This window comes from Xenopus tropicalis, chromosome 3 (genome assembly GCF_000004195.4).
Source record: "Xenopus tropicalis strain Nigerian chromosome 3, UCB_Xtro_10.0, whole genome shotgun sequence".
Taxonomy (NCBI): Eukaryota; Metazoa; Chordata; class Amphibia; order Anura; family Pipidae; genus Xenopus; species Xenopus tropicalis.
The window spans coordinates 118608835-118635691 of NC_030679.2; the positions used below are offsets into that span (position 1 = coordinate 118608835).

Sequence of the window (26857 nt, forward strand, 5' to 3'; positions counted from 1 at the left end):
TATGTAAACAGTGACATTTAGCTATGTCATTTTTGTAAACAGTGTAAATAAAAAGGATACCATAAAAATCCCTTTAAACCACATATTTAAAATTGAACACTGAGAAAAAACAGTTTGCCAAAAAAATATATAAAAATCAATTGGACATTTGATGTTGTGACTGAACGTAAAGGGCAAGTTCACCTCTGAATACAATTTTAGTATGTTATGGACAGACCTTTTCTTTTTATTGGCTCTTCATTTTTTATTCCTTGGTTTTAGGATAAATAGCCTCACTTTCTGCGTCTTTCTTGCCTCCCACTATTATTATAGTATTATATGCTGCTTTCTACATCATACAAAAGTGAAATGTGAGGAGCACTACTCCTAAAATGGGTTGTTTGCAGTTGATCTTCATCTAGCTTGCCTTTTCATTCACCTGCTCTCCAGTTTGGTATTTCAGCAGCTATCTGGTTGCTAGAGTCTTATTTACCCTAGCAACTAAGTACTAAAAAGCATCAATAGCCTCACATAGTTTTGGTTGCCAGGGGCAATGGCACCCATTTAAAAGCTAGAAGAGGAAGGCAAATAATTCAAAAACTACAAAAAAATAAATAGTATAAACCAACTGCAAAGTTGCTAGAAACAGGGCTTTCTATAACATACTAAAAGTTAAAAAACTCCTTATGCACTACTGATGTTCTTGCATATCTTAAAGCACATTCTCATATAGGTCACTTGCAGCAATAACAATGCCAACGTTGCGGTCGTGAAGTACAAACGGGAACAAAAGACTTTAGCCAGAATTAGCCAAATCCTCTCTGTTTTAATGTAGAAAGAAGCACAGACCTGTTTTACAGAGTGAATTTTTAAGGTGGGTGAGTGCACTTTGGAGGTTTTGCCGGCATGCAAGTCGCCCTGTGAGCCTGTCCCACCTGACTGTACTGGACACTGCTGATACCCACTGATGAAGTGATGGTATGTACATACAAAACTGGACACACTATAATCACTGAATGAACTGTTGTTGGTTTGCAGTTGGACGCCTTATTTAAAGACACACACCACATTTCCCATGCACATAGCACCGTCAGCTCCTTGAACGTAAGTTATTGTGCAGCCGGGGGCGAGGTGGATGGAATGATAGCAGCATAGTTAAAATGGCCAGAGCTGGTCACACACAGACGTGTTATTCTGAGCCACTTGGGGAGGTTGAGGTTTATAAAAGACCAAAATGGAATGTAACCAGCTTTAGACTGGAACTGATCCGTCTCCTGTGTGCGGCACACGCTTTCTTTTATCCCTCACACACGTACTGCACAAGTACCAGTATTAGAAATGCCCTAGAATAATTCCATGCCTTAATATTGTTCCGTGCTCAAACGGCTTCACCGTTCTCGCTCACAGAGATGGTATGTATCTTGATGGTGGGCACGTCATGGCAAGAGCGAGTCTGTTGGGTGCCAACACAACAGCAGGTTCTCAGAAAAGACTTACTGCTCACTCTGGCAGAGGAACAGTTGGCAAAATCTCTTGGAGTGCCGTATGGCGTGGCCGGGCTGGGCAGGGGGGTAAAATATTTCCATTCACAACCCTCATCAGACTTGGAGATCCTGTAAAACATCTCCCCCGAGCCCACGGGAATTCTCACCACATTTTTGTTTTCCTCTGAACTCCGGTGCACTGGGCTGTTTAGGAGGAAACCAGAGGAGTACTTGCTGGCAGCCTGCCTCCTGTGCGAGCACCGAGCATGGAGTATGTTTTGGAAGGCCTTCCGGAACTCGGGGCTGGAACAAGGATAGATCACTGGGTTGATGCAGCTGTTAAAATAACCCAGCCAAAATGTAATCTTGAAAATAGTATCCGACGAGTTGGCCGGAGGATAAATGGATCCTGTTAAAAAAAAAAAAGGAAAGCATTAGCATTACTAAACACAATAGTTCATACATCTGATTGTAGCTGCTAAATATAGCTCTGAGTTTATAGTCAAACTATCAACCTTCTAATAAGTGGCTGGGGATTCATGGATATGCATAATATTGGGAAGCAGCTATTGCCTGTTTCATATAAGGGCTAATACCATGATGTAAAGGGGAAATTACAAAACACATCTGCCTGTACCAGTTGTCTCATTTCCATATTATCTGCTAATCTCCTATATTTTATATTAAGCCCACCCAAGCAATTTAGCGGGAAATTACTCAGAATGTTGATATTTCAATTTTATTCTTTAACTTTTACACAATATTAGCAGTTTTACATGGTTTATATCCTGAATTGTAACAGGAGTCTGTCCCCTGCTTTTCTTTTTTACCAAAGATCTATACTTAGCTTTCATTTTTTATTCTTTATAGGTTTTTAATTATTCACTTTTCTTTCTCTTTCCACCTTTAAAATGGGGATCTTGGCAGCTAAAATAGGTTGACTCTGTGAGGCTACAATAGTATTGTTATTGCTGCTTTTTATTTCTATTCAGGGCCTGCTCCTATTCATCTTGTCATTAAAAAACCACTGCATGGTTGTTAGGGTAAATTGGACCGTAGCAACCAGTTAGCTGCTGAAATTCCTGATTGGGGGCTGCTGAACAAAAAAAAAAAAGAAATTAACATAAATTGCAAATAGTCTCATTATATCACTGTCTGCATTACACAGGTAAGGGACCTCTTATCCAGAATGCTTGGGACCTGGGGTTTTCCAGTTAAGGGGTCTTAATTATTGCCTACAAGACAGGTGGGGGTCTCACTTATGCTATATGTCTCCTTTAAGATGTTTATTAACTGCTAATAATGTAATGAATTTTGTAATATGCTTGTCAGTTCCTGTGGTCAGAGAGACAGGAGAAATATATGTTCCAAAGGAAAACAGAGAACTGTTCTGATGTTGCTTGGCTCAGAAAAGAGATCAGAGACCTCAGATTATATTTCTAATTACTTTCCTAGGTAGAGCAACATCAGGACAGTTCTCTGTTTTCCTTCTGAACGTATCTCTCTTTACTATCACTCCTACTGTAGAGTCAGATCTTCTGGGGTGACCTTGGACCAATGGTTCACATATTGAGGAATGGTCGCTAGCTGGGCAGGGATTATGTTTGAAGGCCAGTTCATATTAGAGGCAATATGGATCTGCTCTCCAAGAAAGCCCAGCTCGAAGGTCAGTTAGGATCAGATTTGGGGTGAATATGTATTTGCTCCCCTAGATATTCCTGGCTGATTCACCAATATTTTCCTTCTTATGAGCCTAGGGGGGCCCTGACTGAGCACTGGACCACCAAGGGGGGCTTAAACTGAAAACTCAAACAACCACTGCCTTAGACTAAACAAGATAAACTGTGCTATTGCAATTTTAGTATACAATATATAAATCAAATCATCTCATCTAAGGTCTGGGAAATGGAGAGGGGGGGCTGAAACATTTTCTTGTGAAGCCCTCCAACCAAGAATTCATACTAAATTAAGTTGTGAGAGTTTTTCTGGGGATTCACATTCTTGCTATTGTGTTTAACCCGCTGATGAGACAGATGGAGTTTATATGTGATTCTGGCTTTGGAGAAAAACCCTAGAGTTGTCTGCCTACTTAATAAATGAGGCCAGGGTGTTTTGATTATCTCTCAATGGCTTGAACTAAGTGTTCCCCAGCGGATATATAATCCTTTTGGCTCACACTGGGTGCTTGTATTCTCAGATCTGTAATAAGAGGTTAAACACTTAGGGTGAGATCTATAAATGGGCTCATTGTAATGCTGAGCCAGAAATTCTTATGGCAGTTGATTTCTACATAAGAATAAATCACTTTGCACTAGGTTTGCTCCAACTTTCCCCATCTGCTCAACTATAACTCATACGCGCAGTAATATTTATACAGAAGTTTCTTTTACAGAAATGATAAAAGAAGAAACAAGTGGGTTTTGAACGGCAAATCTATCATCCCAAATCAAAACTGCAAATAAGTCTACAAAATCAGCCTGACATTCAAATCACTATGGAGCACAGAATCAATCCATTGGAATTGATACGGCAATTGATTTCAGTTTTGCGCATAGCAATGATCCATATTAAATGTGACTCTTTCCAAACAATCTTCTGAGGGTTTTTCATTATTCTTAAGATCGGGGGCATTGATAAAACCTATTTGCAGGTTCACTCAACTTACAATCTAATATATTATATTTGTAATATACAGTTTCCTGCTGCAGGCCTTCTGTTATCACTCCCCCCAACCCCAAGGCAGGCTGTCTATATATTAAATAAAAGGGTTTTATATGAATTTAAATACGTGCTGTTACCCTTCGCTGGTGAAAAGTCTGCATTTGCTTCTGAAACACTAATACAGTTTACTTACATACCTTGCTTTGTAGAATACAATGGCTTCATATAGATAAACAGGGGACAAATGCCATTTATGTTTTTTAATAGGACCATATGATAAATATAAAAGGATATAAATATAAAAGGAAGCATTTGCTACCAAAAAAAATTTTGCGGCCTTTTCTGCAGCCTTTTCATGGTTTTTAATGTAATAATATGGTTGGAACAGTTCCCTAAGCCTGACTCCCTGTTCCCCTGCTGATCCGGCTGACTACTTTGAGACTCAAATAAAATGTAACAGTAGTTGACTCCCCTCGGCCTGCCTTCAGCCTGCATCCTCCCAATCCCACAATTCCCTGCACACGTGATGTCAATAAAGAAAGGAACATCACAGTGCAATGCATTATGTAGTTCCTGCATGCTGTATGTAAGCAGTGGAGAAGTTGTTACAATTTGTAACATCAATGTTTTAGTCCCTCCTCCCCGGCCAGAATTTCTAATAATGCAGAAAGAGAAGAACTGTTTTGCAGTTGGATTTCAGCATATAAAAATGGCATTTACATATACTTTTTGAAGGAGCAGATTACAGTGATAGGTATATTAGGGGTTACTGTGTTGTGTGGGGCTCTTTAAAGTTTTAAAGCTGAGAATTTCTTCCCCATCTCACACTGTGCCCTATAACTGTTCCATGGAGGGGTCAGATATCCAAAATGCCACATTTTTATGGGTTGGATTAAAATAAAATGATCTCACTGTTTAAAAAAGTATATGGCGTCCTACTGGGATCCATAAAAAATGTTGCTGACAGCCCTGATCTAAGAAACAGATTTTTCTTCCCCCCGTGCAGGTCTACAAATCCCAGTACCCACACAGTAACTTCATTAGTAACTTCATTAGTAACTGCAAAGGCAGCAGGATGGATGTCCTACCCCCGGCGCTGATGCCTAGCGAGTTCTCACATAAGCAAATGGAAGGCACTGACTGATGCTGGGGAGTAAGAGTCAGGCAATCTAGCTGTGAAATATACCATGTGCTCAACATTCGCACATATGAATAAGCTGACTATTCACTGGTTAATATTATTGTGCAGCTGCACCAATACGCTATTAATATTTTACACTGTTTGCAGTGTGTCTGCTTATATTTGTTCAACTTCAGTTTCTTCCTACACTTCATTTTAAGTCACTCCGGAGAATGGAAAGGAGCCGAGAATTCTAGAAGTTCCTAATTATGAAATATCAGGCAAGATCACTAAACACACAGATTTATTGGTGGAGGATACATACAGAGCAGGCTATGTCTGTATAGTATCATAGTGGTTTATGGACAGTTCTGTCAAGTGAACTTTTATTTATTTATATTGGATTAAGCCAGAAATAGCGCCACATAGTAAAACCCAATGACTTGGTAATAAATAATATAAAAGCATGTGATAGAACAGAAGGGAAACCTTCGTTCCTGCTGCCATTTTGGGACAAAAAGACCTATAGTAGGGATGTGCATTAACATAAAGAAGCTGGATAGGAAAGTGATGCAATAAGGGGCTGTCAGCCCCAGCAGTAGGTAATAGGGCTCATAGTACTACTGATAAAGGATAAGGGTTACACCACATTTATTATTGCAATGTTGTACCTAAGTATATAAATACAAGCTACACACACACATACAATAACACATTAAAGCAAGCATATATAAAGCAAGCTATAAAACAGCGACCCAGACTCCATACAGAAGGGGGCTTGTATACAAGTATAGGATCCATTATCCAGAAAGTTCCGAATTAAGGATACGCCATCTCCCATAGACTGCATTTTAATCAAATAATTTTTTTTTTGTAATAAAAAAACTGTATCTTGTACTTGATCCCAAGATATAATTCATTCTTATTCGTGGCAAAATGATCCTAATGGCTTTATTTAATGTTTAAATGATTTTTTAGTACAGGTATGGGACCTGTTATCCAGAATGCTCGGGACCTGGGGTTTTACGGATAAGGGATCTTTCCGTAATTTGGATCTCCATAACTTAAGTCTGCTAAAAATCATTAAAATATTGAATAACCCAAATAGGATTGGTTTACCTCCAATAAGGATTATATCTTAGTTGGGATCAAGTACAAGGTACTGTTTTATTATTACAGAGAAAAGGGAAATTATTTTTAAAAATTAGAATTATTTCCTTATAATGGAGTCTATGGGAGACGGCCTTTCTGTAATTCGGAATTTGCAGGATAATGGGTTTCTGTATAAGGGATCCCATACCTGTATTCAAATTATGTAAAGATCCCTTATCAGTAAAATCCCAGGTCCTGAGGATTCTGGATAACAGGTCCCAGCCTGTACAACTCTTTCTCAGTTTTTTTGCTAACAGGAGCACCAGCCTGGGGTATCAGGTAAATAAATACATCACTGGGTGCCTAACATTTTGGCATTCCCCAGCCTTTCATTCTCCTTTAATCATGTTTTCTTTGATTATGAAAAACATTCTTTTGTGGAGAAAGCCTTAAAATTCTGCCTAGATATGACTGAATTGTAGGAAATGATTGGCCGCTTAGCTTCCAAGGTGCTTGGGCAGTGCCTGTGCCTAAGGCTTGCCAGGTGCATCTCCTTATGTATAGACAAAACATCACAAGAAAGACATTACAGCCAGTGCTCAGTCAATATTGATATAGCGCTATTTGTATATGCAGCACTGTGCAAGCTTTAGTATATTAATAGTACAGATGGGGAGAACAGAGAACAAAAATTGCAATATATAAATATATATATATACAGAGATTAGAGAACTCATTTATGACCACAAGTGGAAATACTTGAGCTATTTGCTTGGGTTTAATCATCATGCACAAAGATATCTGCACCTATACATGCTCTATACAACATTACATGTTATTGGGGCTGATTTAATAAAATAAGGGCCACAATGAGTTGCCAATAACAACCAATAAGCCATTCAGTTTGTTCAGTGTACTACAAGTTAAAGACGCAGTATACACCCCTTTTAAACATGAGATAAATGAATAGGGCTTGTGATGAACATATGTTTTGTCTATAGATTTAATTAAAAACTTTCTTTGGTTTCTGTTATTTCTGGCACTAAAGAAGAAAAATAGTCAGTTAGCACATCCTGGTTCTGATAAACGGAGGAGGATCTGATAAAACTAATTACCGATCTTCTAGGAAGCCCTCTGATAATGTGCTGCTAAAAGCTGTAGATAAGGAAAAGGGGGTGTATTTGTTCAGAGGCAGATAAGGATGTTAAGTGTAAAGAATCGATTCGGCAGAATGCATTTTCATTTCTATTTATTGTGCTCTTCTGTTTTGCAAAAGGTGTTTTTAGGTATGTCCTGCCCCTTTACAGGAATGAAAGAAAAGGTCTGATTGGCTGCTACTGCATTGGCACAATTAAAACGTGTAAGTAAATTAGACCCAACTGAGAGCAAGGTGCAAGGGGGCCTGCATTGAGGAGGTGCGCCCAGTGAATCCCTTTATTGGCTCTCTGTGCATTGGTGCGCTGGAAGTGACACTATCCAATAAAAACAGCTTGAATGGTAAAAATACTTCCTCCCATTGATTTCTTGAAAGGTTTTACATGCTGAAAATTTTTTATTTCAATTGTCAAATCTCAAAACTTTAAGTTCGTAACAATCTGAGATTGTGTGTTTTTGCAGCGATTTTTTTGAATTGCAGACACAGTTACAGTACATTTGCCTCCAAAACTGGTGCCGCACGTGGAACTGAACTTGCATTGGCAAATATGGAAACCTTGTTATGATTTGGCACCAGAGTGATCAAACAGCTGTGCCACAGTAGCCAAATCCCTTTCTAACAAGCCACATCAACATCATTTTAAGCAACTTTCAAATATACGTTAATTACAAATTATCAGTAGTTTTACAGTCGTTTGTAATTGCAACTGAGAGCAGCATTAGTCCCTTTCCATTCTCTGCAGGGCTGGTTCTGGCTAATAATAATGGAGCAAAAAACAAAGTAGCAGATGCCAGGCATGTGAGGAAGTTTGCAAGGCATTGTGGGAAACAGAGTACTGGTTGGAGGAATGCTGACTTCAGTTTCAGACAGAACCAGCAGTGCAGAAATACTGCGTCCATTTGCAATAACATTTACAACTAAACTTTAAACCACTGAAACATTTCTTTTCTTGGGCCTCCTTTACTATTTTACACAAGCTTTAATAGATCTTTGCTCTGTCTATGCCATTAGAGGGTCAGTGCATCCACAACATATGATAATGAGCCATTCAAGGGAAAGGGTAATGGATGCTGCTTTGTCTTGCAGGACAGTGGCTCTGATGCTGCGAGTATATCTAGAAGACAGGACTTTGGGAGCTTGCCAAAAAGAAAACAATTAGCAGTAATAAAAGAAAGTAGCTATTTCCAAAACTACTACACAGTTTTACTTAATAATGAATAATTGTTTTGAGGCAAAGGTAAATACTGTTTATTCTGATGACAGTATCTGACTAAGCAATACCATAGGTACTTTCATAAAGGACAAGCTAAACACTGCTTGTTAAAACATAATTCATCCATTGCTGCTGGACTACAGGTATGGGATCCCTTATCCGGAAACCCATTATCCAGAAAGCTCTGAATTACGGAAAGCGCGTCTCCCATAGACTCCATTTTAATCAAATAATTCAGAATTTTAAAACTGATTTCCCTTTTCTCTGTAATAATAAAACAGCATCTTGTAATTGATCCCAACTAAGATATAAATAATCCTTATTAAAATAATCCTATTGAGTTTAATTAATGTTTTATTGATTTTTTAGTAGACTTAAGGTATGGAGATCCAAATTATGGAAAGACCCCTTATCCGGAATACCCTCGGCCCTGAGTATTCTGGATAATGGGTCCTATACCTGTATATGCTATGCTTGAGCTAAAAACATCATTTACGGGTTATGCCAAATTTCACGATGAAGTATACTGCGCACGCGTCATGGTGGCACATATATGTAAAAGGAAACAGAAAATAAATGCACACTAAAATGATTATTAAAATAAATATAATTGGATATAAAAATGATGAAAAGACAATCAGCACCAGATCCCCTTTGGGTATATATTTATTACTCCTACTAGCTTAAGCTACAGTATTTGCTAAATACCTGCAACCGTATTTTATTTCTTATATTGTCAGGGCGTATGACAGACAAACAGGATTATTTAGCATTGTTTTCCCTATAACAGACTTTCAATTTCTTTGACATTTTGATGCAATAACCTGCAGAGGAATCTCACAGCTTTTCAAATGAGCCACAAGTCCTTATAAAATTCATTCTATGTTTTTCTGGGGACTGGGAGATAAGAGGGTATGGGAGGGAAGTAGTGTAGCAGCTTCTGAATCTTTAAAACAAAATGAGATTCAAATTGAATAAGTTGAAGAGGAACTGTAAAATAATTTCGTTCTGAGGCCTTTGATTTGAACATAAAGGAGTTTAGTGAAAAGCACCTCCCATGCTCTTGTCTGAGTCCTTTTGTGATTCTAAACACCTTCACAGATTGTTCTGTAACTGCCAGGCCGTGGGTGCTCATACAGAGTTTAATGGAGCCGCCAACAAACCTCCTATTGTCTATAAAGTACAGACATTTTGTCCGATACTATTATATATATATACATAGAGAGAGATTAATGTATTCCCTTTTGTGAAATATATAGTGGGTAATGCATTGTAATGCAAATATATAGTGGGTAATGCATTGTCATTTATAAAGACATCAGAAGTCACCAAAGAGTTTTGTGAGCACATAAAGCAGTAGGCTGAAGGCATGGGTATGGCAGTTAGTGTGCTGCCTAGTGGGTGGTGTGGCAGTCAGCTTGCAAGAGGTACAGTCAGTGGGTAGAAGGGGCAGTAGTTAGGGGCCCAGGCAGTGTGGAAGTCAGTCGGTGGGAGTTGGCGATGTGCGGGCCGGTCCAGTACCCGCGAGTTGGGCGGATTTGGGCTTACCTCTGAAAACATTTTCAGGTCGTAGGCAGGTTTAGGTCAAGCACTTCTACTTGCTTTCCCCCCCTGCAACCTTAGACTGCCGGCTCTCCGGTTCCAGCTCTCTTATTTCTAGGCACGTCCGGGGAGGTGGGCAGGTCGGGCACCGGTCTATAAATACAGGGGACTAGTCGGGTCGGGTAGGGTTTGGGCTGGAAGTGGGCGGGTTAGGTGTGGGTTGAGTACAACTGCTGCTGAATCCCTTATTACTAAGTTGATACAAAGAGGCAAAACCTCTAGAGTTAGCTGTCATTTCTTTTTCTTCAAATGTAGCTGTCACACATGACATGCAGGTTATAATGAATGTTTGCTACGTTTGTGTATTCCAATATACGCATTTATATAGTACAGTAATATATTCATGCCTGCAGCTGCTGATATTTGAATATACCAACAGTTATTGCAAAGAGTTTAAGCAGTAATATTCTAAAACACGCATCTTCAGTCATATTTCTTCAGGCAAAAGGAATAGCAAAATAGAGGAGCTCTGCGTGAGAAATATGCTCCTATCTGACATGTGAAAAATAATGTACCTATTTATAAAACAAATATCCTGTAGCTGCCATGGCTCTGTAGGAGTCCATTCTCACTGAGTAAATGGAACAGGAGTATTATATTGTAAATACAACATTTTATTGAATCATTTAAGCATTTTAGTAACACTGACTTATAATGGCCAGTTCTGGATTTAGAATACAAAGCATACTTTTTCCTTCATTTGAGGCTTAGTAAAACAATTTTTTACATGTTTGTCCAAAAATGATTGCTTTACAAGGTGGAAAAAAAAATATTTTACATAATAATTTAGGCCCACGGATGTAGGGGAGTTATAGGAGGCTGATGTTAGAAGTGGATCCCATTGGAATCCCCTTGGTTGCATAGGTCTGTAGTGATCCAGAAATGTGTGCCCATTGTTCAGGCAGTTCCTGTTAGTCTGGACAACTAGGTGGTCCTACATTGTGTGGTTCAGTACACTTCCTTGTAGTTTCAGAAATTCTCGGTAGATGGCAGATGTTCTAGTAAAAAAGGAATAGCACACACTTGTCCAGGGTCTTTCCTGGGACCTCCCCTCACTGGGAAGAGGTTACAGGTTTAGGGATTAGTAAGGAAAAGTTAGTTCTGAGTTAGTTGATGTAATAGTCACTCCAGGAGCAAAAGGCAGACTCAGGGAGAGGTAGTTTAGCAGCCCTTTGCTCCATCGAGGACGTTAGAGGGGTTAGGACCCCACAGTATTCAGGCCGTCAGTTCAGCGACATACGTGGGTGAGCTCAGGGCAGGTAGTGTGCCAGGGAGCAAAACACCACCGTGGAATCACCTGTGCAATCCTGAATGTTGTACTGTGCTCAGGAAGTTGTTCTCTATTGTTGCTTCCTGTGTGTGTTTCTGACAAATTATTAATTTCACCAGAAGTTAAATTGCCTGGGGTTCAATACAGAAGTTCATTTGTTAGCAAGAGACAACTGTGGTCCTGGTCATTTGCCAAAGCTGTTACTTGGCAGCGTATGTTCCTCGACTGGCTGATACACACCAGAGTTCCCCAGTGTGCTAGTTCATGGTGCCCTATGTGCTTTGCACACAACCCACACTCTTACTACTACCAACACCTAAAGATGTGCTACAAGTCTAACCTGGCATTATATACAAAACTGCTATTGTATGTCCTTTATTTACATTGCACACATGTAACACAACCTACTACACTTTCCTATCCCATTTCCTTCACTGTCACCCCAGGCTAGCCAGTTTTAGCTAATAAATCAGTGGCTCCTCTGCTGCAGTGTTTTAGACTAGACTATATGTATTTCAGATGAGATTTTTTAAAAACCACAGTACAGAACCTTAACAACAAAATTGCCCCATACAACTTGAAACAGCCATTGTGTTACTGGAATAACTAATTGTACTATATATCAGCAACATCAGCTTTGGGTTGTCATTTTCTGATTTCTGCATCAACAGGACAGCCTCCTAGCTACGATAGGAAGAGATGAGAAATCCTCCTCGCAGAGCTCGGCTGTAAAAGGCTTTTGCATGTTAAGGCAAAGGCTTTTCGCACATTAGATCTGCTAAGACTACAATGTACTTTGTGCCAAAATTTACAGTTGATAAAGACAAATGTGATAAAATCTCAAACACCTTCACTTAAGAGTAACAGACACGGTTTATAGAAACACTAACTAACGCACATTTTCTTGAGGTGACTGTTGCTCTATCCAGACTTTAAGGCAGAGGCTTAACTTGTTGTCTTAAATTGTGACAGCTCTCTGTGAGCTTTAAATATTTCCTTTTTGTAAAATATGTCCTGGTATTTCTACAGTACTCTTCTTTATCACCCTATAAAGCTTGCTGCTGGGCAGGGTAAAGGGGCTGATACCAGCAGGACATTTCTAGGAGGGTAAAAGAGAATGCAATGGTGCTGTGGATCCCCAGGGGCTTGGTATCTGTCCCAAGAGCCAGCTAGGTTTCTGATGATGGTCTGGGTATCAGGGTAGTACATGATGCATGAAAAAGCAAATAGATAGTAAAAGACAGAGTCTTTACTACAGTGAGTCACAGCCTCACATATGGCTATTATATAATGTACAGGCTCATGATAAACAGTAGGGCAAAGTGATCAGGAAAGCAGTTTAATAATCATGTCCATTGATTGTGGATTTCCCTATTTACCTGCCAATGGACTATACTACTTTATATTTATTATGTATCTTTTATGTATCCAGCATCCATTTCTTTGGCCTCATTTAACCATGCCTTTGCCGGAAGTGAAGGAGCACAGATTTGGACTTGTGGTATAGAAACTGCTGCACTTTGTGACTAAATAAATAATAAAATGACTAAATAATAAATAATGAAAGAATAAAACTCCACAGTGAGGGGCAGAGAGAAGTGCTGGAAGGGGCAAGGCTATTCTGCACAAACTGCCTGCCATAGCCAGTTTACTACCTAACTTGTGGGTCTGAATGGCTTTATGTCGGGGTGGCAGGGTTGGTAAAGTCAGGGGTAGGGCCATGACACGGCAATAAGTAATTGGCTGATCACTGCATCATTCACTTTACAGTCCTAGATATCCATTTTTCGAATTCGGCACAGGCAGTTTTTACCTGGATAGCCCTTTTGAAAACTGGGCTGTTCAGGTAAAAAACTGGACTGGTCGCAACCTTACTTTGCACCCTGCCCTACACTTTGTAAATTGGGCCTTTTGAGTGGGTACAGGTTGTAAATGCTGTTTGAATGACTCTAAAACAGCAAAATAACTCTAAGCTAAGTGACACGTTTATTTAAGATTTATTAAAACAAACAAAAAAAAATGATTTGGTTTAAATATTTAGATGAGGGTGGCTGCTTACTAAACTGTAATCAGTTGAAAATATATAAATCTGTGTGTGGTTTGCAGAATGTGGTTAGGAAAGTGTTGCTGCACTTTGTATTCATTGTATTTATTGTTGTACTTTGTATTTATCCATTATCTTTAACCCCCCTGTCTGTATTAATGAATTCTACTGTACAGCGCTGCGTACATAAGTAGCGCTTTATAAATAAAGATATACATACATACAATGAAGGCTCTAAAAAGAAATGAAAAAAGAAGGGGTATAATAATATAAATTAATTTACCTATGTTTAGTAAATAATAGCAACCAATCCCCAGATGGCTTTAACTGTGCAGCTAAAAAGCAAGCAACTGAACCCTATATAGCCCCAAAGGTATTAAACAACATGTTATTAACACAGGTTTTAATCAGAAGAATATATATAAATGAACCTACTCAAACATATAAAGAAAAATACATTAAACTCTCTCCTCACAATGAGGTACAATAGATTTATGTTAAAAGGATACAATTTAGCCTTCATCTTTAGTTCATATATCTCCCCTAATGGGAGAAAAATGTACTCTCCCTGGGTGTCTCACCTCACTGTACCTACCAGGTGCCCTCACACTCCATTTTTGGAAGGGAATTCTAATGCATTCAGTATGGCAGCCAGAATTACTTTCTGCTGTGGAAAGTATGAAGTGTTTTTGTATAAGCTGTATTGTAAATTGTAGGTTATAATTAGAACATTATTTTCAGTAATTGAATTCTCGCTACTCAAAACACTACTTTGAGTTTTCATTATTTTAGGGAAAATGACTACATGCAAAACTTTATTCCTCCCACACACTCCTCTATCCTATATAATTGTTTGTATGGCTCTACCTAATGCCCCCTATGTCTACCACCCACTCCTTCTAGATTATACACTTGGGGCCATCCTTCCCTATATTTTCAAATTGATTCTCAGTAAACATCCCCTATAATTTGCAAAGCACTTACTTAATCATACACATATAATAATAACGGTCATTATCGCAATCATAAATAAGCAGCTGGTTCTTTGCAGAATGTTTTGAATGCATTTCCCATTAAGAGTGGAATGTTCTACATGGCTGATAGGATGCTGACACTTACCCATAGAGCCACTGTACGAAAACTATATCCTCTTATTGTTTTACTGAAAAACAAGACCTGGAACTCCTTATAACTTTTTGGGGTGCCAATCTTTTCTAACTGCTTTGTGCCAGTAGGAGTGCTAGTGCAGCTGAGCTAAGTGTATACTCATACCATGTTTTAGCATACAGGTAAGGGACCCGTTATCCAGAATCCTTGGGACCTGAGGTTTCCTGGATAAGAGGTCTTTCCATAATTTGGATCTTTATACTTTAAATCTGCTAAAAAATCATTAAAACATTAAGTAAACCCAATAGGATTGTTTTGCCTCCAATAAGGATTAATTATATCTTAGTTGTGATCAAGTACAAGGAGCTGTTTTATTATTACAGAGAAAAAGGAAATCATAATTAAAAATTACATTTTTTTAAAAATGTAATTAAAATAGAGTCAATTGGAAATGGCCTTGTAATGTGGAGCTTTCTGAATAACGGGTTTCCAGATAATGGATTTTATACCTGTACTGTACTGTAGTGCAAGCTGACACTAACTGCCACTCTTTAGTAAATTCTTGAACAGAAGGGCCTGTTTATAAAAATTTGGATTTTTATAATTTTTTTGTTTCTTTCTACTTCAAATAACCTTGAATTTAAAAAAAAATGCAAATGTTATCCGAATTTAAAAACATAAAAAAAAAAAAACGATTGAATAAAACCATAAAAAGATCAAATACCTTGACTTTGTTTACTCAAATGTTATGATTTATTGCGCAAAAAAAAGAATTGTGGAAAAAAAAAATTCCGAATATTATATGTAATATGTACGAATAACCCCAAAGTGTGCTCTGGGATAGTGATAGATACATCTTGGCTCACCTGGTCCTATCCAAGTGTAGAGAATGGGACAACCCTTTAGAGCACAACCAGCCATTTTTTTGCACTTTGTCTACAGTATGGGGCACTGTGCAAATAGCCACAGGCCTCACAGCACAGAGACTGCTCCTTAAATAGAGTGTTGGCTACATAAGGCGGCAATGCCTCAGGGGTCCTAGCTGCCTGAGGTGACCAAGTTGATGTCGCCCCCTTGCCCCCCCATGTTTAGCTTTTTTGCATCAGAGGGGGGCAAGGGGGGGGGCATCGCTAGTGCAGAGAGTGCGTAAAAGTGCCAAAATTTGGATTTAAAAAGCAGAATTTCAGCTCTGGGTGCTGCTGCCCGAGTTGGGTTTCTCTACTCGCCTCATGGCAGCAGCGCCCCTGACATAAGGCAATGCTCCCTTTAAGAAAGGTGGGGTGTCACCTTTCTGCAGCTTGTGGAATACTGGTAAAGATCAATGAGCATCTGGGACAAATGTGGTGGCGCAGCAGCAAACCACAGCAATTTAATATATTAGCCCAGCACATCCCTGACTGAGTAACATAGTGAAGGTAAGAAGATGATTATCCTTGGATCTAAAAGAAATGTAACAAATTCATATACAAAATTGCCCAGAGCCCTCTTCTAAACATTTAAAATGTTGCTTTTGAATTTCACATGTATTTAATTTTTTTTTGGTTTTTAAGATATAAGATGGTCATTTCCACTGACTGCCTACAGATAGCAGAAAATGAATTTTCCGAGAATAGGAACGTGGTCAGATTATCTCCTTATGATACTTTACCTGGTCCCTTTTGTCTAAACACAGTGACATCAGCATGAGGTAAGAAAATGGTGATTCCGCAATGTGGATGTTGATAGAAATCTCATGCAGGGAGGCAGGGAATAAAGAACGATGGGGAATGCACATTTGTTATGCTGCCTTCCCATCGACAGGTCTGACAAACCAATAGCTATTTAGGTGTGTTTGTGTGGGGGGGAGGTAAGAAGGTTGAAGGGCATCATTCTATAAACCTGAATATCCCCAACCCATTCCACATAGTGTATAGAGCATTGTGTATCACTGTTCATTATGTGTGCAGTGTCAATATGACAATGTGGAATAGTAGAAGCAATGGAACACAGCAATTCTATATATGACTATGTGTGTTTATATATACAGTATATATTCCTAAGGGAGAATAACAACAATAAAACCAATATATATGCTGAAGATTTTTAGAAATGCAAACAATACTTATAAATGGCAGAGTGTATTTTACCTTTAATTATAAAAGCTAAATAGTAAGAGTTTATTACTAAGAAATAAAATGAATTGCCTGGAACAAATATGTGAAATTGAGCCTCAATTTGAATTTAGGCACATGGTAATAACTGACTTTAATACAACCTACTTCTTTGACAGATTAGGACATTATAAATTCCATTAAATAGATCAGATGTTAAAATAACTCTAAACCCTAAAGGAGCAGTTTAACTTTAAATTAACTTTTATTTTGCGTTAGGCTAAGATATTCTATGTTCTATTTCTATTTTGTTGTAAGATATGAAAGGGCTTTTGTTCCTTAGATCTCCAGTTTTGAATTTAAATATTTATTTGCTTGCTAGCAACTTACCCTAGCAACCAGGGTGCACCAAATCCAGGACTTGGTCAGCACAGGATTAGCTGAGTGCTTGGCTTCAAAGCAATGGACAACCAAAGGTGACTGTTTTTCTTGATAATGCTTTTTTGGGCTATTTTGTTCAAATCATGATCATTAGAATTTGGCATTTGGCCAAGTCTATAAATTAGGGATTGGGTGCACCCCTACTAACGCTAGGCAGTAGCTTGAATAACTGACTGGAAGATGGTACGTATAGCATCCGAATATAAACATAAGCAGTTAAAATATTATGAAAAATCTAAGTCTATAGTTAAATTCTAGGTGAACTTCCCTTTAATTAGCTTTAATGTGTGAAAAGAAACTGTTCCTTACCTATAGGCATGACAAGAAAAAATGGAAGCCAGCACAGCACGAAGCATCCTACTACAATACCCAAAGTCTTAGCAGCTTTCTTTTCTCTGGAAAACTTGAGAAGGCGCACTGAGAATTGAGTCTTTTGCTTTGAACTAGAAGTGGAACCGATGCTTTCTGGGGTGCTTTTCCGATGAATCCTTAAGGTTACCTCCTCAGAATCAGACTTCTCAAGCTTCATTCCACTGGTTAACACTTTGCTTTCCCTTTTGGCCACAATATATACCCTAAAGTACATAACAAGGATGATACTGAGAGGCAGGTAGAATGATCCAAAGGCTGAGAAAAGTGCATACCCTGGTTCTTTAGTGATTTCACAGATTTTATCATCTTCTGGAGCTGGCTGCTTCCAACCAAATAGAGGTCCAATCGAGATCACAAGGGACAAAACCCATATACAAAGCAAAGCTAGAACACCTCTTTTTTCAGTCATGATGCTGGGGTATCTAAGTGGGTAGCTAACTCCTATGTATCTGTCAATGGATATGGCACACAGACTCATTATGGAGGCTGTACAACAGAGGACATCCACAGCAGCCCAGATGTTGCAAAAGATGCGACCAAACAACCAGTAACCTTGTATCTCGAAGGTTGCAGAAAATGGAAGCACCATGGACATTAAGAGCAGGTCAGCAACGGCAAGGTTGGCAATAAAATAGTGAGTCACAGTCTGAAGATGCCGATGACAGGCCACTGAAAGAATAACCAAGATATTTCCAAGAACTCCAAAAGTGATGAACACCCCAAAAATAACACCAACCACAATGGCCTTGGAAATGTTGATTGTTGCCCCCGGATGGGTGCAGTTCAAGCAGAGCTGGATGCTTTCTACTGTGTTATTTTCATAGAGAATTACCATAGTGAAGGAGATGGCAGAAGATCTTGCATAGATGTTGTCTCTCCAGCTCTTAATCATATCAAATCCAGAAAGGTATTGTTTTTGGTTGTTAAATTATTAAACCCTAGAAATGCTTTAAACTGGATTAAACTGTACATCTAACAAAAATAGGCACTGAGGAGCAACATTCAGTATGCAGCCAATGCAATGTTTACACTATCATTATTTACGACTGGTTAGAAGATGGCAACTCAGATTTTTCTCCATGCCTTTTTGGCCATTTCCCAGTTAGCTTGATGAATCGCAGATGTTATATACTTGAATTTTACATTTTCTTGAAAAAATAATGATGTTTTTTACCATTAGTCTCACAGCAATGTTTTTATAGCTTTTTGGATCAAAAGATCTCTGTATTTTCAGATTATTTTTAGCATGAGGAGCTTAATTATGATTTATACAACCTTGTTTTAAAATCTTCTCTTATTTCTAGCTTCCCATACGACAAATATGAACAGTCTTGGTGTAGAGGTACTTTCAGATCTTCCATGGACCAAAGGGGATCATTATTTCAGGAAGAAGGTCTTCAACAAGCAGCACAGTTCCAAACCATAAACCCAATGGCTGGTCAGAAATGCATTGTGATCAGTATGAAGGACTAAGCAGGTCATTGGATGTTTTGAAATTTCTTTTGATTCTTCTCCTGGAAGACAAAGATACGAAACTGAAAAATGTGTCTCCAAAACAACTTGTTACATACTATAACTTTTTTTGCCCCAGTGATGGTTAACAGACATAGCCATTAACAATCATATAACATAATAAAATTTAAGAATGACTGCCAATGTTTGTACCTTGCCAGTACAGAGACCTACTCTATGCTAAGAAAGTTATCCTATACACAAGTAACCTTAACTCAACCCAACTGAGAAGTAAAGTCATTAATATAATCATAAGGCAGAGAGCTTCCGCACTTTCCCTGCAAAGTGATTTTTAATAGAGTTGCGGGTACACCACTAGAAGTCTAGTGACCCCAATCAGAAAGATAAAGTGGAGATTTTGATGGAGAAATTAAGCAAATGACTATGTGATTATGTAAGGCAACTGTAAAGCTCCAACAAAGTGCTTGAAGCGCTTAAAGCTATCTAATGAGGAGATAATGGGACATCCCAGCTAAGACCATAAAAACAAACTTCCTGCCGACAAAGCTAAGACAAGGGCAGAGAAATGAATGTCTGTGTATTACTTTATCTTTGCTTTTTGGTGCATAAATTCTAGCAAATGGCAGTTTGCAGGGGGAAGACATTACAATGAATCTGTCATGTAAGAAAACTGATGGGAGAGTGAAAACAATAGCTATGCCCCATTTCATGTATTAAATATCATGCTGTTCTTCAATTTATATTATGAAGCACTGGCTTTCTTAATATGTCTGAAAACAGCTGGATACCCAGTACATACTGTATATATATATATATTTATATATATATATATATATATATATATATATATATATATAGATCAATATTATGCATTAAAAGGTAAAATTCTGCAAAAATGCTACAGAGAATTTTAACCTGGTTGGAGACAGATTAACAGCGTAGAACACAGATCTTCACGCTGTTTGCAGATAAAACAGCAAATGGATGTTTTTTAAAACTTAAAAGTCTCACAATATAATGTATTTTTTTAATGTCAATGCTCTGATTGGCCGCATGCAGCTTTGTGTAACTAACCTGTTTCCCACTTGTGTAGGGCACAACAAATGTGAGAGGCAAAGGGGACAAGCTTCAATGTGAAAAAGGCTCAGTGTGGGGCAGACAGCATACATCCCTTCAGCTCTGGGGTACCAAGTTTAGTTCCAACCTGGACATTACCTGTAAGGAGTTTGTAATTTCTCCCTCTATCTCTATGAATTCTATAGTTTCCTTCCATACTTCATAAACATACAAGAAAATAAACTGACTGAGGTTGACCCTAGTGCGCATGTTGTGCACAGCGTTCCTATTATCATCATCTTCATCATCATTTATTTATATAACGCCTTAACGTTACTCAGAGCTTTACATTCATTTATAACAAACAGGGGTCTTCCAATCATTTAACAAACAAGGTTTACAGACTTAGAGTAAAAAATAGAATCTTGCAAGAGCTTACAATCTACCCAATTTATTGAGTGAATTTCCCTCTATCCTACCAGCCAATCCCAAAAAAGCTATACACAGACATGCAGATGCAAAAAAACATCTAAATGACCTAATAAATAACTACATTGTACCAATGGCAGTACTTTGAGGATATTCATAGAATATGTATTACGTACAGTTGTATTGTGGTGCTATCTAGGCACAGGATAATGATTACAGATTACAGATCCCCAGTAGAAAGAATGAAGACCAATCAGAGACACCTGCCACAGTCATGGCTGCCATGTTCCACATGTTCTGCTTTAGTAAATGGTTATTAGTGTGGAATTCACCTCTAAAAAATTAGTTTTGATTTCATTGAAAAATAAATTATTGCATAGCCTATGAACAAGGTGATTACAAAGGGGTTTGGGTTCAGATCTCACATCTCAGCTTTATACTGTCTGTGTTTTTAGCCCTTGGTTGCCCAGACATACAACACATGCCATGCCAGGCATCTCATCTTACTCCATACTTCTATTGTGCTCTGATGTCCTCCTCTTTTATCATCATATCTGAATAATGAGGCAGAAAGGGGCATGAACTGCAAAGAAAAAATAGCCTTCAGATATATTTGATTATAATGAGCTCTTAAAGGGGATTTAGAAAAAAAAGAATATTTAATGAACGCTTCTCTGAGCGCTTTTGCAATTTACATTAATTTGCTATTTTTAGCAGTAATTGAGATATTAGCAGTAACCAGGCTTTTGCCACAGTCAGGAAAATTTTCCTGGGGGCCCAGAAAGCATTTTAAAGACATTTGTCAAAGAAGATCAATCTGTCAATTCTGTCATTACCTTTCAACAAAAAATAATGAGCCATAATATATCTGCCATCTCGATGTGCCTTTTGACCAGCGTTGCACATCATTCAGCACCGGAGGAGCCAAGTTACTGTGCAATACTGCCAACTGATGTGACCCTTCTGGTGACGATAACAATGGTATAAAAGGGTCTCACCTCCCCTGCCCAACTCTAGCCAAGGTGAAGAGCTGTGATCCTGTAGCTGGATTCTAACCTGAACTTATTGTACACAGAAATGCATGGAAGAGATATTTTCCTGATGTTATGTTCACAGCTTCTTTAAAACTTATGTAAAATGTTATTTAAGGAAAAGTAAACCCCAATTCATGTGAAATGACCCTTCTGAGCACTTTACAATAACTTTCTTCTCTATTTTTCAAAATAGTAGTTGCTAATATACTGAATCTGAAATAGCAGCACCATCTGCTGTTCATTTTGCCCGATTGACTAGAGGTGGTAGAAAATTAAGTTATTGGAAAAAGGAAAGTGTTGTGATGTGGGAGCTCAGAGAAACATGTTTATTCTTAGCCAAGGAAAGGGTACAATACTTGCTTAGATTTACCAGCACTGCTCTGGCTTTTTAGTTGTTTTTTTAAGTACTGAATTTCGGAACAATGCTCCACTAATAAGGTGCCTTTTTGTGAGCTACTACCCACCATGCCCATAATGTACTGTTGGAGCCCGACTCCTGCTTTTCACAAAAAGGCACAAAGTTGTCCACAGGCAAGTCACATAAGAAAACACATTCAAGCATGGCCATTCATTCCTATCAGCCTGGGAGAGCTGCCGCTGGTGCAAAAGTTGCCAAGACTCAAACTAATATATCTATAGTTAAGCTTTTAAGGAAAATCTGCTGTGGATTCCCTCTCTTATTTGCTATGGGCAACCCAGCTTCCCAAAGGGAGTCTGAGACAAGCCGTATGCCGAAGAGGCTGTCAGAAGAGATTAGGATGCAGCAGGCTACTTGTTCTTTAAAGACGTGGGCTTACATAGCAAGGGTCACAGCAATCAATCTCAGTCTCTCAGGCTTCATTTCACCTGACGACTTCAACAAGCCTCAGCATCGTGTGCCATGTTTATTTAACACTCCTTGGTTTTTATTTTTGCTTTACTTCATATTTTGCAAACCCATCTTTCTGCCACTTGAGAAATACCAAACTTGTTAAATAATAAAAAGCTCCAAAATGCTTATGCGGGTAGGGATGTGCATCCTCAACAGACAGGGCTAGATCTACTGAAGGGTGAACATTCTCTTTGGCCAATTTGGCTTCTGTTCTGGGGTGAACTGAGGTAAATCAGTCCACAGTGAATTTCTTTCCAAAGTTATTTTTTTTTTTAATTTTAAACTTTTAATATCTATCACTTCCAGGGCACACTTAGGAGCAATGTTCCCTCTAACTCCTCCTCGGTTATATGCACAAAAAAACTCCTTTGAGCGCAAATTTGAAACTAGTGTGCGCATTTTTAAAAACAATGTGCAGTTCAGAATAAATATACCATTTTGTTTTTTTACACAGAATTCTTTGTGAGCACCATAATTTGTTGTGTGCTCTGGCCTAGGGGGCACATTGCTTAGGAGGTAAAGATAGATACCCATCAACGTGGATTTCTAATACACACCTGTTGCTTTATTTGTGATGGAATCAGGCAGGAAGCAAGTATGAAGTACAACAGCCAATCACTTTTTTATTTATTATGAATTATTTATTATATGAATATGTGGATTTGCTCTGTGGCTCTGGCACTACAAATAGGAGAATTTACTTGCAGTCTCTATATGTAGCTCCAGTTTTGATTTACTCATGTGGGTCCAGACCTCAATGGCTACCAAGGGAGTTGTAGCCTTTCAGTTCGTTACAGGGTTGGTAGACTACAACTGAAGGAACACAGCATTTTGAGAGATACAATGGAAGCCCCAGGGTTGATATCAAGAACAATGGTTGAAGAACACAATTTAGAAGCAGAATACTTGCACAGGGAAGAGATGGAATTAATAATATGGTTTTATAAATTGTATGTTTGTGTTATAAACAGTGATGAGCAGAATCTTTGCGAAAAATTTGTGAAACACATTTGTTGCGCGATTTTTTTGTCGCCCGCAGGGTTTTTTACGCAGCTGCACCCATTTTGGCGTGACCACGCCCATTTCACGGTGACCGCGCCCAATTTGATGCCCAACAAAAAAATTCCTTGCGACGAATTTTTTTCGCGCCAATTTTCACAGCCGTTTCGCTTAACAATTCGCCAATCGCGAAATGCGGAAATTCGCTGCGAATCCATGCCTGCCGGAAAATTCGCTTATCACTAGTTATAAAGCAAAATATCCATTACATTGGCGCTATGTACTTTGTATCTTATAAGATAAAGCCCTTGCACTTGTATTATAATGAGTACAGGTATAGGACCCATTATCCAGAATGCTCGGGACCAAGGGTATTCCAGATAAGGGGTCTTTCCATAATTTGGATCTCCATACCTTAAGTCTACCAAAAAATTAATAAAACATTAATTAAACCCAATGGGATTGTTTTGCATCCAATAAGGATTATTTATATCTTAGTTGGGATCAAATACAAGGTTCTGTTTTATTTCTACATAAAAAAAGGAAATCAGTTTTAAAATTCTGAATTATTTGCTTATAATGGAGTCTATGGGAGACGGGCTTTCCGTAATTCGGAGCTTTCTGGATAACGGGTTTCCGGATAAGGGGTCCGATACCTGTACTACTGCCCCCATGCACTTGCTTTCCCATACAATAAGGGGCATATTTATTATTTATTATCATCACTGGTGATGTTGCCCAAAGCAAGAAATCAACTTTGAGCAACATCACCAGTCATGTGGCTTACACACTATAATAAATATGCCCCTAAATTAGTAAGTACAGTAAGTCTCACACTAATATACTTGTAGAAATACCTACGACTTCTGGGCTATAAATTCTTCTTGACTAGAAGCAGGTAACAAATACACTACAGATGCTGTCAGCACTGTAAATTCTATGGCTCCAGGTTTTCACTTTGAACTATGCTGCACTGCGTGTCAACATACAGCATAGAAGGATCAAAGTGTCCCGGCACACAAAGTGTTAAGCTATCAGGTGCATATTGGACTAGTTTAGTCTATGTCTGTGTAACCTTCCATTGTACTAAGGTCCTCGAAATGAGTTATATTGTTATTCTTATCAGCTCTTGCCTGGTAAGATCAGCTAATCCAAAATACAGTCAGTCATCAAAATTTTAAAGGGAAGAAGACAAAAGACTTTTAAAAGCTGCATAAGGGCCATGGCACACATAGTCCTTCCTTAACAGAGATGCATAGTAAGCCAGTGCTTTTAAAGGGGCCCTCACTTTTTGCATAATGGATGAGAATGCAATTCTAAACATTTTTCCAATACATATATATACCGTAAATTCAACATTTTCTGTGATTTTCAAATCATTTGTAAATGCAATTGCAGCTGAATGCAGAATGTGTTTGCTTGAGTCAAAGCCTTGAAGCAATGTAACAGGAGTCGGCTCTCCGTAGTTTGCATCATTATTTTAGGAGTCAGAACCAGGCGCAAAAAGAATATAAACAGGCAGGCAGATACTGCGTTTAAGATTTAAAGTGTATTTATTTTTAATTGATGTTTAATGGAAAGTTAATTAGAACTACATTTCAGTTCACTGTTTTTGGGTGGAGAAGCCTTTGAGGAGCCACTATGCTGTAACATTTTCCTCCTGAATAGCTTTGTGCAGAGCAGTAACTACACTATGGTATCACTATGTGCAGGAATAACACAGCCAATGCTACGGCCTGACTTTTTCATTTCTAACCTTGTGTGACTGACTACATTCATGCCATCACACCATGTTCCCTGACTGCTGGGTATAACTTTCATCAAACAACAGTACCATTCTGAACCAGTAACTTGGTGATTTATTAAGACCAAGGCACAGCTTTGGACACTGTTCCACATATGAGATTGGTGCATACAATTAAGGCAGGAAAACAAAAGGAAAATATCACCCAGCTATTGCCTACCCAAGCCCAGAGCTGGGTGCTGTAGCAAGCATGCTAATACTAATTTAAATGTCAGAAAAGTTGCCCAATCATGGAAACTGGTTTGGCTTCTTCACTGAACTGTTTTTCTACTGAACTTTTTTTTTTGGACAGAAAAACTGCCCTCTGTACTACTGAATCACATGTTGAAAATCCTATTATCTGTGAATAACTGATTTTGCTGTTTTCCGGGTAGTTAACAGAAATTACTGTATTTTTTTCTGGATGCCATTTACATTGACAGCTGCAGCCAGAAAGTTGCTTACGTAAATTAATTAGATAAAGCACCTGATGTTCCATCTAATTTTTGGGTGGCGGGTGGCTCCAAGTACTGAAAGAGGTGTGGGCACCCAAACTGTGATCTGAGCACTGGTGCCTTGAGTGTTTGCATCTGCCAGCAGCTTAGTGGGAACATATACAGCACCCCAAGTTTGGAAGAAGAGCTGTCATGTTTAGGTGACATTTGTGGAGTGCTCTAAGGGAAAATATTTTTTTTATGTCATGCCACAATGACTTGAAGCTCACTTCTAATCCAACAGTCCAAAATTGTGGGGCTAGCTGCCCAGGGGGTGGGGAGGAGGTGTGAGGGGGGAAGTGAGAAGTATATTTATGTATATTGTTATTTATATAGTGCTACTTATGCACACAGCACTGAACAGCAGAACAATATATTAATAGAACAAACCGGACATAACAATAATACATAAATATAAATGCAAAGTACATTTACTATCAAGATTAAATGCTAAGGGGGTAAAGAGACAAGCAGAACTAGCTCCCTGCTCCGTAGAGCTTACAGTCTAAGTTTGTGAGTAATTTACAGACACAGGAAGCTATAAGTACTGTAGATTATGGTGGTTGTCACTACATTATAAATGAAGAAAATGGCCATTTGCTCTCCTCGGTACACATAAAAGGTTGCTTGGGGCCCATATTTATTTGCTATCCTAGATATTCTTGAAACTATGACTGATTGAATGATATACTGGTATTTTCCTGTTTCCGATCTACAGTATATCTATACTCATTTTAGCAACTAAAATTGTAACTTCAAGTTGGGCTTAAACAGAAGAAATCTGACAACCACTGCTCTCAGCTATGCAAAGCCTGTCTGAGGAAGATAAAGGAAGATGGAGTAGCATCTTTGATAGTCTGTCCCACACAATCACCAGACCTCATCCTTAATGAGCTCTTACTTTTCACAATCTGCTGCATTCATTAATAATTGATCATAATGGGTAATGATTGGCACAAAGTTAATACCACCCATGCTCCATGTGAAACCATCCCTACAGTGATGAATGGGCGGTTACATGAAAGTGTCAATATTCTATTCGTTAGCAGGAACCATGAAATCTGCCTGAACTAAAGAACAGAAGAAA

General features: G+C 38.5%; 1 protein-coding gene across 1 annotated transcript in view; it reads right to left on the minus strand.

Moving 5' to 3' along the window:
- Nucleotides 1-785: 785 nt before the first annotated feature.
- adra1a (adrenoceptor alpha 1A) overlaps nucleotides 786-26857 on the minus strand; it is a 41002-nt gene continuing 14930 nt past the window's right edge. The window contains exons 2-3 of the mRNA XM_002932966.5: nucleotides 17569-19145; nucleotides 786-1872 (exon numbers count right to left, since the gene is read on the minus strand). Coding sequence (XP_002933012.2) covers nucleotides 1358-1872; nucleotides 17569-18523 — 1470 coding nt within the window. The 5' untranslated portion in view covers nucleotides 18524-19145 and the 3' untranslated portion in view covers nucleotides 786-1357. The remainder of the gene's footprint in view (nucleotides 1873-17568; nucleotides 19146-26857) is intronic.